The 11,758-nt window shown below is 31.4% G+C and overlaps 1 protein-coding gene across 1 annotated transcript; it reads right to left on the bottom strand.

The window, feature by feature from the left end:
• Nucleotides 1-5,215: 5,215 nt before the first annotated feature.
• Nucleotides 5,216-8,928, bottom strand: LOC108484363 (cryptochrome DASH, chloroplastic/mitochondrial). The gene is made up of 13 exons (XM_017788121.2): nucleotides 8,480-8,928; nucleotides 8,128-8,267; nucleotides 7,808-8,032; nucleotides 7,572-7,697; nucleotides 7,398-7,472; nucleotides 7,159-7,275; nucleotides 7,004-7,050; nucleotides 6,755-6,831; nucleotides 6,503-6,578; nucleotides 6,331-6,400; nucleotides 6,058-6,181; nucleotides 5,789-5,838; nucleotides 5,216-5,605 (listed from the first exon to the last, which is right to left on the bottom strand). Exons 1-13 carry the CDS (start codon nucleotides 8,871-8,873, stop codon nucleotides 5,408-5,410), a joined length of 1,719 nt encoding a protein of 572 aa, XP_017643610.1. The 5' UTR covers nucleotides 8,874-8,928; the 3' UTR covers nucleotides 5,216-5,407.
• Between the last annotated feature and the right edge of the window lie 2,830 nt (nucleotides 8,929-11,758).

Raw genomic sequence — 11,758 nt, forward strand, 5'->3', positions numbered from 1 at the left:
TCATTTTTCCTTGTTCTAAGCCCGAATCTCGTTTTTCATCATCTATAACATCAAATTAGTCCAATGACACATTTTGGCAAAATTTACAATTTTGCCCCTATACTTTGCCATAATTACCAAATTGCCCCTAGGCTCGTAAAATGATTTTTATTCAATTTATTTACTCTTTAAGACTAGATGAACTATTTTCCTAACTATAGAAACTCATAATTTCAACTATTTCACACATTTACAACTTGTTTTACAACTTTACAAAATACCCCTTTTTAAGTGTTTTCATGCAAACTTCTTTCACAAAAATTGTTTATAACACTACCAAGACTCATATTCTTCCATAAAAACTCATCAAACAACACATATGCTTTCATGGCAAAACCCTAGACTCTTAATCATTTTGCAAAATATTCCCCTCTTTTGAAAGCTCATGCTTTAGGGGTTCCAAAAACACAAAAATCATCAAGAAAAAGCATTAAAATCACTTACTATCAAGGGAGTTTCTTTGCTGAAATTTTCCAGCTTCAAAACCCTTTATTTTCTGCCATTTTCAGTAAAAGAGAAGAAGAAAAATGAATGAAAATGACAATTTTTTTCTTTATTCTATTTTATTACCAAAGAGTCATTTAAATCCCATAAAATATGGCTTTTTGACCAATCTTGTCTCCCTTGGCCTGTCACCTCTATTAAAAAGGGTCTAATTTCCCTTCAAAGGCCCCCAATTTTAATTATCTAGCTGTTAGACACATTTAGGTACTAAAATACAACTTTTACCTTTTACGTGATTTAGTCCTTTTTCGAAATTAAGCTAGAAATCGCTAAAATAAAATTACCAAAATTTTCATGCACCTTTATAAACATGCCATATCACATAAAATAATATCAAAATAATTTTCTCTGGCCTTGGAATAGTGGTTCTGAAACCACTATTCCGACTAGGCCCAAAAATCTGGCTATTACAGACGCATATCCTAGACAGGTTTTACATTAGCTTGTATATCTCGAGGCCGATGCATGTCCCTGACATGTCTTACATTGGCTCTCATAATGTGGTCGATGCATGTCCCAGACATGTCTTACACTAGCACACATATCACCCAATGTTATGGCATGAATATCCCAATCTATTCATAAGGTTCAACCAGGAGTTATTGCTACGTAAATTCTCATAATTTACATTCACAACGCAAGTCAACAATTCATACCATACTAATTGTACAGTACATGGTAAAATTATTTTTGCATTATTTACGTAGAACTTACTCATTTTAATGGAATATCATATTCCATCAAATTTCTAATGTATTATATCATCACATGAGTGTTATTAACTCTTGGCATCACTTTCTCATACCTAACTCCATTAACATATAATTCAATACAATTATAGCAAGATAGATTTCAAGTATATTAACAATAACATGGATAATATGCTTATTAAGTCACACGGACTTACCTCGAATGCAATTTCGGCTAATTACGTCATTTTAGTCCATAACCTCGTACTTTCCGATTTAAGCCCAAATCTCAGTTTCTTGATCTAAAATGATAAAATTCACTACTTTAAATCATCACATTAACCTATACATTCCATAATTTATACATTGGAAAAATGACCATTTTGCCCCTAGACTTTCACAAAAATTACGATTTTACCCCTAGGCTCGTAAATCGATTTTAATCAAATTTTCTTATTACCCAATCCTAGTCAAATATTTATCATACTTACAGCAGCCCACATTTTTCACATATTCACACTTTTACCACACAATTTATCACATTTCTCAATTTAGTCCCTAATCGGCATTTCTATCAAAAAATCACTTTACAAATGTTGTTTATCTAACAACAATGATGTATTTTCTATCATCAATTATCAAAATACACACTTTATCAACAATGGAAAAATTCAAAAATTTTAACAGTTTTGAAAACGAAGGTACGAGATAGTTAAATCGAGTTACCACGACTCCAAAAACATAGAAATTATTAAAAACGGGCCAAAAACCACTCACCTATCAAGCTCCAAAACTTGGCCGAATCTTTGCTCATCCATGGCTGTCATTTTTTTTTTTCGTTTCGATGGAAGAGGTAAGAAATAAAGATGATAGCTTTTGCTATTTTGTCTTATTATACCTTTATTGATTTAATTACTAATTTGCCCTTTTCTTTTCAAACTAATTTCAAAAATACCAAACAAATATCTTCCACTAACTTATTGATGGGATAATCATCACATAAGGGCCTCCACTAAAAATTCTATAGCTATTTAATACCTATAGCTTCTAGAACTCAAGTTTTTCACTTTTTACGATTTAGTCCTTTTGACTAAATTGAGTGCCCAAACGAGAAAATTTCTTTATGAAAATTTCACACAACTTTAGTATCATATTGTAGACATTAAAATAATAAATAATAATAATAAAATAATTTTTTTTAATGTCAGATTTGTGGTCCCGCAACCACTATTCCTACTAGGTCCAAAATTAGGATGTTACAGCCTTTTTGCCAAATTATTGAATGAACATTTGTTCTGTGAGGTTTACTTCCTATCTATTTTTGTACGAGTCTCAAGTGACTTATCTAGCATGCTAGTGGCGTCAACCCAAACTCTTTCTATCCGAACTTATCACCAGCCTTGGTGTGGCGTTCGTTCATCTTTCTACACCTTTGGTTCTTAATTTCCTAAGTAACGGGACAAGGTCCATCCTTCTATCTTTCATTAACCCACCTTAAACAATATAAGTCCCGGGGCAACACTGTCTATAGTGTTGAATCATTCTTGACGTTTAAGTTCGTTTTACCATTTCCACCTCATATCAAATTATCTATCCTACCTTATTGTTAGACCGAACCTATCTTATTCATTTTTAGCCTATCTTTGTACCCCTTTGATAACTTCCGCTCAAACTAGCCAAATACACCCTTTTTCTCAAAACCGAACGATACTTCCTTGACAACGATCGGGCAACTTGGATTGACTCGACTATCAACGCCGGGCCAGATCACACAGAAAATATAAAGCTTTAAGAATAGTTTTCCACTTATTCTTAACAAAAGATTAAAGGTAGAGGTTGAGATCTTGTGAAAATTTGAAGAAAAAAAGCAAGAAAATGAAAAAGAAAAGAAACCGGAGTAGCTCAAAGGGGAGATGAATGAAAAAAAATTTGCCTTTTCTTTCCTTTTTTATAATACAATTTATGACCAAGTCAAACTTGGTTAAAGTCCAAGTCAAAGTTTCTAATATGTGGTTCACATTCTATCTCTTTAAAATAATCACATCCAATGGTCCATACCTTTTCCAAATATCAAATATCTCTTAATAATAATATTTTAATATTTAATTTTGAGAAATGATCAAATGTCCTTATGTGAAAAATTTATCATTTTATCTTTTCACCTCTTATTTCACATTCTTCACAAAAAATCAATATTTATCAAACTCAAATATCATAATTAAAATTTAAATATTAATAATATTCTTTTTGGAAATTACACTTTTACCCTTCTTTTGATAAAAATAAAAATTTATAATTTAGTCCTTGTACTTTCAATTTTTTTCATTTTGGTCCAAAATGATTTTCATCACATCAATACATATTCCAACTTATTCTCATGCCAGAATAATCAATAATAGCTCATATTTACTTTTTTGTCAAACTTGCATTTTAAATCTCCAACTTTTAGAATGTACAATTTAATCCATTTTTCCACATTTTCACATCCATAATACTCTGCATTAATTTTCAATATCCAATATTAATTTTACATTCATAAAAATTCTCTATCTGACTCATTTTTCATTTCTCGAAATTTCACTATATTCGGTCTCAGAATAGTGACAGATGTTATACCATAAATTTTGGGGTGTTACAATTTCCCTCATTGATCTTTCAAATTCTACTACTACTACGAAAATATATATATTTTTTCTGACTGAGGATATACCTAAACATGAATAATCAGAATTGAAATACTCAAGCAAGTGGAATAAAGGCCAATAGGTTGCATTAAGGTTTAAAGCTAATGAAGAGGATGGAGGGCCTAAGTTTGAGTAAGATCAGGAAACAAATGTCCACTCATTGCAACTTAGGGAACATCTGCAATGGATCAAACTAGCATATCTTGATGCAAAGGTAGCTTGTATTAACTAGCAGCTAAGCTCACTAAACAAGTTATTGTGTTCATTGAACAAACAAATAAAGCTTCTCAACAAGCATAAGAGTCGAGCAAATTGTTATAAGGCCTACATCCTTGACCCCAACACTTTTAACTTCTTTTGGAATTTTTTTCCATAAAAGGGGAGATCAGAGTTGCAATAGTTTATGGATTCGAATGTTAGTGTCAGGTGGGAGAGCTTTTTTTGCCATTGTTGCTGGAATGATGTTGGATACTTGTGTTTGGTTGGTTTTCGGCTAATAATATTTTCTTTTCTATTTTTATGATGGATTTATGAGGTCTATAATTAATTTTGGATGGCTAGAAACTCTTCTTGTGTTGGTAGTAATGTTGTGATTGATGCTATGAACTTTATTGTGATGATGATTGGTTTCAGAGTTGATTAGTTGAGTTTCAAAGGTAGAGTTTCATCTTGAAGATGCCGCATGATTATGATTATTTTGCTTGAAGAAATTGCTGTAGAATTTTTGGTTAAAAATGCTAAAGACGAGAACATTAATATTGCTAGTTGCATTGTTACTTGCAACCCAATGTGCAGTTGAGAATTGTGTAACTAATTTTATAAATTAACAGGTTGTAACTTGAATATTTTAGTTATTTTCATAAATCTTTTAAGGCTGTCGAGTAACAATTAATTAAATTGTGATTGATGATAAATTTCGATCAATTAAGAATATTACTTAAGAATTCTAAAGTTAACGACTTACTCTATCTAAAAGATGTTGCAATTGAAAATTTTAAAAGAAGAATATCTATCTTTATTTTATGTCTCATCAAATATTCACTTGGCATGGCTTAATCATTCCAGCTAGAAGTTTAAAACTTCTTTTATAATTTGTGCAAGTTAAAATAGCACAACTCCATTTATTATACAAACTTTTGTACGATAAAATACTTTGTGAATAATTGTCATATTTAAGTTCAAGGCAAAAGTCTTAGTAAGAGATTAATTTTAATTAAACATATATAATTAAAATTGCAATTTAACGAGTAAATTAAATTTAAATCACGACTTTTACTACTAATTTATATCAAAATACTATTTAGACAAAATCCGCAATTATTAAAAAGATATATTTTATAGTTATCCAATTGTTTTTTCACTAGTAACTTAATTTATAATTCTCAGGCATCTGTATTCTTTTTGTCAAATTAAAATTTGTTTGTACCCGATGCGATGCAAGTTGAAAGATTTTCAGCATATGAAAAATGTGTTTCCAACAGTTGAATTCTTTCATCTATTGCCTAACCCGGAGTGTCTCCCACCATATTTGCTTCTTTGACTGTGGTGCTTATTACTGCTCCCAAATTTGAGAGGTACAACTTGCTCAATATATGATTTTCCAGGAAAATTCCTTTTCTCTTTGGGGAGGGGAAGAAGCTCTGGTACCCAAAATGCCACGTGCTCTCCATCTGGATCATATGTTTTTGCCTGAAAATTTCTTCATCTTAATTAATCAAAATTATGAACAGCTACAAAATCTGTAATGCTCAACAATTCCCCTCCCACTATTTCTCGGCTATAATAAATTTATCCACACCCTGGCCTGCTACACAGTCATACTAACTGACGTTGGCAAACTTATGTAAATACACACAGAAAAAGTGCACTTACTTGTTTTGGGATGCTAAAATACCGATCTTCTCTAGGGTCATTTCCAACTCCTGAAAAGAAGGAACATTATATAATGACAGGATATAAGACTTGTCATTTTCCAAAAGAAAGATTGAACAAATGAGTTAACAATTTAATCGAGAAAACTGCTTGGTATGTCTCTTTCACAGTTTTTCAACTGCTAATAAAACAAGAAATATATAAAATATAATATTAGGTTTGAAAATATCTTAAGACTAGTTGATGCTAAGAAAGGTAACGCGAATCACCTGCACCGTAGGTCCAGTTTCCGTAGTTTGAACACGGGTCGTAATCTAGAAGACATGTTTCAAACCATTCTGCTCCCATGCGCCAGTCAATTCCCATGTCACGAACAAGAAAAGAACATACTATCTGCAGGCCATTGATCATGTTGAAAACATGTTTAACAGCTTCTAGGAATTCCAAAAACAAAGATGCTAATTTAAGGATTTGAAAACTGCTGCCGGTCTACTATTCTAAAGGAGAGAAGAAAAAAGAAAAAAAAAGAAAAGAAAGTTTACCTGCCGGCCACGATTTGACATAAATCCAGAAGCTGATAGTTCCTTCATGTTTGCATCTATTAGGGGATAGCTACAAATTTGTAAAATTCTAGTAAATACATAATAAAAGCATAGATATGATAAAATGAAACGTCTACAAGCATGAAGCATATAGGTAGAAAAAACAATATACCCAGTGCAGCCATTTCTCCAGGTTTCAAACATTTTTTGGTCTTGATGCCACCTCTTTTCCACTTTTCTTGGGCCACCTATATTACCCAAATTTGTCAATCAGTATGAAATGACTACCGGTTCAATCGCATTTGTGGAACATTGTTAATACTATTAAAGATTGTAATTGGAGGCCTTTTCACGAAAATGTGGCAAAATGTCTCCATAAGCATTAGTAAACTCCTACAGAAATTAAACTAATTTCAATCTTTACCTAAATGGAAAAGGGAATTTCCATATTTAATCGAAATGAATCTGAAGTAATCCCTCCATATCAATTCAAACAATACCCTGCAACAATGTCCATAGATATTGAGGAAAGAAAAATAAGATTTTAGTGAAGATCAAGCCTCATATGAGATTAAACAATAGATGCCATCCCAATCATGTATATTCCATTTCACAAACTGAAATTTCAAAATTCATCAAGTTTTCTGCCAAGAGCTAGAGCAATAGAAGGTACCAGTATGTGGAGTCATTTGCTTGCCTTTCCTTTTCATATCTCTTTACCTAATAGTATTAATCAGCATACCTGCCTGAGTTATAATCATCGTCTTCATTATATAACATGGTTATTCAATAGCATCAAAGGGGGAAAAAATTAGCAAGTTTTGCTACCTCTTCATATATGAACCGAGGAGAGAGACTTCCTGAAGCAAGCCATGGAGAAAACTTTGTTGAGTAATCAGGCCCTAACATCTCATTCCTTGTCTCCTTGTATATTTTTAACAAGTCCTATATAAGCATGAAAGTGAGACTGATTAAGAAGGCAGCATAATCCAAGCAATTTCTATTTTTACCTCACTAAATCGACTATTCTATGATTCACATAAAAGTAATAAGCCAATTAATCTTGCCTTGTTCCAGAAGTATTCTGTAACTCTGCTCAATGCAGCAGTTTCACCTCCCAAAAATCTCATTCCTTTTACAACCTGTCATAAATGGGGATAGAAATCACTGTAAGCACTAACATTCTCAATGATTATAGCATACTAATTTGTTCAAGTAGTATATATGACATGTCAACTTGCCTTTTCAGAGTGAAGTCCAAGCTGCTCAACTGAAGGAATAATTCCCCAATCATCAACACTAGGAGGTGGACCGAGAGATGTTGGAAGTCTGATGCACCCTCGGATGGTGCATTTAGCTTCGACGGACTGAAAGTAATAACTTTGTCAACAAAATCTAATGTGAAAAACCTCAATGTAATCATTCACACTAGATTAGACTGTAATGAACCCAAAATGATTACAACTTAGCATCGTGCCTTACGGAACTGAGTATATACATCTGGCAAACTGCCGACACTGAATGGAATGTCATCTAAGTGATACAAAGTGCTGCCCCATATAAGTTGTAGCTTAGGGCTGTGGGTTGAACTTGACCTGCTAGAATTCCCTTGGGCAGTTGATAACACCACCTGTCTCAGACCTCGTGCAACCGATCTTTCAACTTGTAGCTCCTCGGAGCAGGTTTCTTTATGAGCATATACCTGAGCAGAGTAGTCTTGGAAGTAAACAGTGTGTAAACACGATGGCTTAGTAATTCTAAGTCATATAGACATTAATATGGTAGGCAGTACTTAACTGTGTGAGCTCCAAAAGCCTTTGTAAGAGAAGGTAGAATGTCCTCTGGTTTCCCATGTTGAATGAGAAGATTAAGGCCCTTCTTCATCAAATTTTTCTTCAAATCAGCCAAGCATTCATTGATAAATTGTGCTCTCAAAGCTAGCACGAAAAAAATGGAAAACAAAAAGAAATAAGGCCCTTAATAAGACTACGAGAATTGCTTCATGTTAGGCTGAGCTACTAAACTAAACGAATGATTTGATGTCAAAGCCAATTTATGATTATGGCCAGTCAATATTTCAAATCAAACGATAATATCCAAAAAGGAAAGCAAGAAACAACAACCCAGAAAGCAGGAAGAAAAGTGATACCTCCAGTCTTAGGGAAACCAAAGTAATAGGTGGTCTGAAAGAGACGAGGATCGATGCAGTAAACAGGCAAAACAGCCTGGGAAGAAACCCAAGCCTTAAACAAAGCCTCGTTGTCTAACACCCTCAAATCATTCCTAAACCAAACAATGGAAACCCCTTTCCCATTCCTCTTCGCTGTGTTTGATAAGTACCTTTCAAAGGTCTTGTCCGCAGTGCTGTCCATTTCATGGGAGTCTAGCCCCGGAACCTGGTACACTGCTGAGGATGCAACAGATTGGGGTTGGGATTTTGAAGCCAAGCTCATGATCCGGAACCTAATTTGAGTAGAATAAATGAGTTTTTTAGTATTCCAAAGTGAAAGCGATGAGAGAGGAAGAATGATATTAACAGCCATATAGCGAGTCGTTGGAGTTTCTAGTTTTATAGTTTCTAACTCTAGCTGGCAAAGCAAATCTTTAAGGACTTAAGAAGTTAACACGTGGACATGATGGACGTGGCGTTCTCTGAACCAGAGGATAAGTCTTAATTGATTTGTATCATCGTCGCCTCTGCCAGTCGTTGGAGAGCAGAACAGAACAACAGGTTACATTACAATGGTTGAATTACCTAGTTGATACCGGGCTGAATTCACAAAAAGAAAATTTAACATCAGAATTAAATTATATACGTTTATGATAAGTAAAATTATAATTATAATTTTTATAATTTATATTTTATAATTTTTAAAATGTTTTATCCGTCTCTTTAGATCTGTTCTTGGTTGATTCCTAATTTTTACAACACATTTATTTTAGTCATCAAAATAAAATTTTGTTATTTCCTCAATCAACTTTTAAAGTGTTTTTATCTGTACACACAACATAATATTTATACTTTCATTTTAGTTATCTAATTTTAAATCGCTTTCATTTTTGTCATCTAAATTTTTTTAAAGTATTGATCAGGATAAAAAATTAAGAACTAAAGTGAAAAACAGTAGAAATTAAAATAATACATTAAAAATTATTAAATTATACTTTTTACCTATTTTTGAAAATTCTAAATTTCTTTTTTAATATTAGAAAATTTTAATTTTAAAACATCAAAATTAATTAAATAGATTATTGAAAAATCATCTCTTAATAGTGACAGTCAATTTGTTACTATAAAAATAAAATTAATTAATTCAATGTCCTAAAACTAAAATTTTATTTTTCAACTTAAATAACTCATTTTTAATAATTGTCTACAAAATTCAAATTCATTTTGATTATATGATCTTAAATCTTGGATGCTAAGCTAAAACAAAGAATAGTCGTTACAATTAATTAAATTAATTAATTTTATCTTTCACACCAAACAAAACCTACAAATATTTTCATCATTGTTTTACCCAACAAGTAATTAATTTAATTAATTGCACGAATTTTTCTTTGCTTTTAACTTAGCATGAAGATTCAAGAATATGTAATTTAAAGAAATTTTAAGTTCGACAAATAATTATTAAATATGAGTTATTTAAATTTATTTTATTTAGCATAATCAGTAAACATAAAATAAAATTTTAAAATTTAGAAGAGAATAAATTAATTAATTTTTAATTTCATTATTATAGTAACAAACCGTTGACATTATTAAGGGATAAAAATTTTAAAAATTTATTTAATTGATTTTGATGTTCTGAAATTTAAAATTTTAAAACTGATAAGAAAATTTTAAACTTTTCAGCAACGGAAAAAACAAATGCTATTTGCCAACTTTTAATGCATTATTTTAGTTTCTTTTTTCTTTTCACTTTAATCCGTAAAAAAAAATTTAATCTAGATCAAGAGTTAAAAAAATTATTTCTTTGTGACCAAAATAAAAACGACCTAGTGCCACGGGTTGCTCATGGGAGCCTACAACCATGACACATTCGTGTGATCAATCATCTTTAAGAGAGGTCATTTGGCCCAATTAGATTGGTCCGTTGCTTGGAAAGATTGAAAACCCATCTACAAAACATTGCAAATATGGAACGTGATTTTTGAAGATATGTAACCTTCAATATGATATGTAATATTAGAAAATATGATTTTATAATCTTAGAGATTTGATTTGTAGATAGTTTTTAATCCTAACAATTGATGTATTTTGATCTATACAGTTGATTTTGGGAGGACTCAACTATAAATAGAGATTTCTCTCCCTCATTGTAATTCATTCAGTGAGTAATATAATTCTTGAGAGTATTCACTCAAACATTCTCTGTAGTGTTCTTGCTTTTTTGTGGCTTTATTCATCTTTCAAGTTCTTTTCAACTTTTGTGTTGTTTCCACTTTGTTCTTCGTTAATGCCTTAAAGGAATTCTGATGAATCTCAATTATTGGGAGTTAGGTTGACTTAGACATTTTTGGAATGAAGAAATTGCCTAAGGTTGCACGGATTGCAATGTGAAAAATTTAAGTTATTGACACTAGAAGTTGGATGATCAAAATAAAAGTGTAAACATAATATGTGCATGGTTTGACGTGTACAATTAACTGCCATAATAATTTAATACTTGGGTGACTAAAATGAAAACGTCTTAAAAATTGGGTGACCAAATTACAAAGATTTTAAGTATTCAATTGGACAATTTACCCCATTACATAACATATTACAGGTTTGACATTTGAGCTAGCTTTGGTTCCTTTGGCATATGGGTGAGCAAAACTCGGTCTAACTCGAAAAAATTAAAAAAAATTAAATTTTAAGTTCAACGAATCGAGTTAATCGAGTAATTTGAGTCACTTAAATTTTTATTTTGAATTTTGAGTTCGATTCGAGTTTAATTTTTGAATTCGAATAAATCAAATATCAAATTATAATATTTTACATCTGTACTCCAAACTCCCAAACCTTTTTACTTTCCCCCAAAACTTTCTCCTTCTCACTTTTTCTCTAAAACTTTTACTCTCCTCTCATCTCCCCCCCCCCCCCAAGTCTTCCCCAAATTTATTTTTGAATATTTCTCCCTCAAAATTTTACTCTCCACATTTATTTTCCCTCTAAAAATTTACTACCCCAACGGTCAAAACTTTTTATTTTTCTCCTAAACTTTTACCTCTCACCTTTTATCCCAAATTAAAAAGCATACCAAAAAACCCCAAGACCTAAATAGTAACAATATTATTTATATCTACTATTTATATTATTAAATTAAATTTCATATTTTATACTATTTATATTATTTAATTGTTTAATCATATTAAATCTTTATAAATTTCTATTAAAATTGAATTCTTGATGTAATAAAATATTCGTGTTAAAATTTTATGT

Source organism: Gossypium arboreum, chromosome 6, assembly GCF_025698485.1.
Source record: "Gossypium arboreum isolate Shixiya-1 chromosome 6, ASM2569848v2, whole genome shotgun sequence".
In the NCBI taxonomy this organism is placed as follows: Eukaryota; Viridiplantae; Streptophyta; class Magnoliopsida; order Malvales; family Malvaceae; genus Gossypium; species Gossypium arboreum.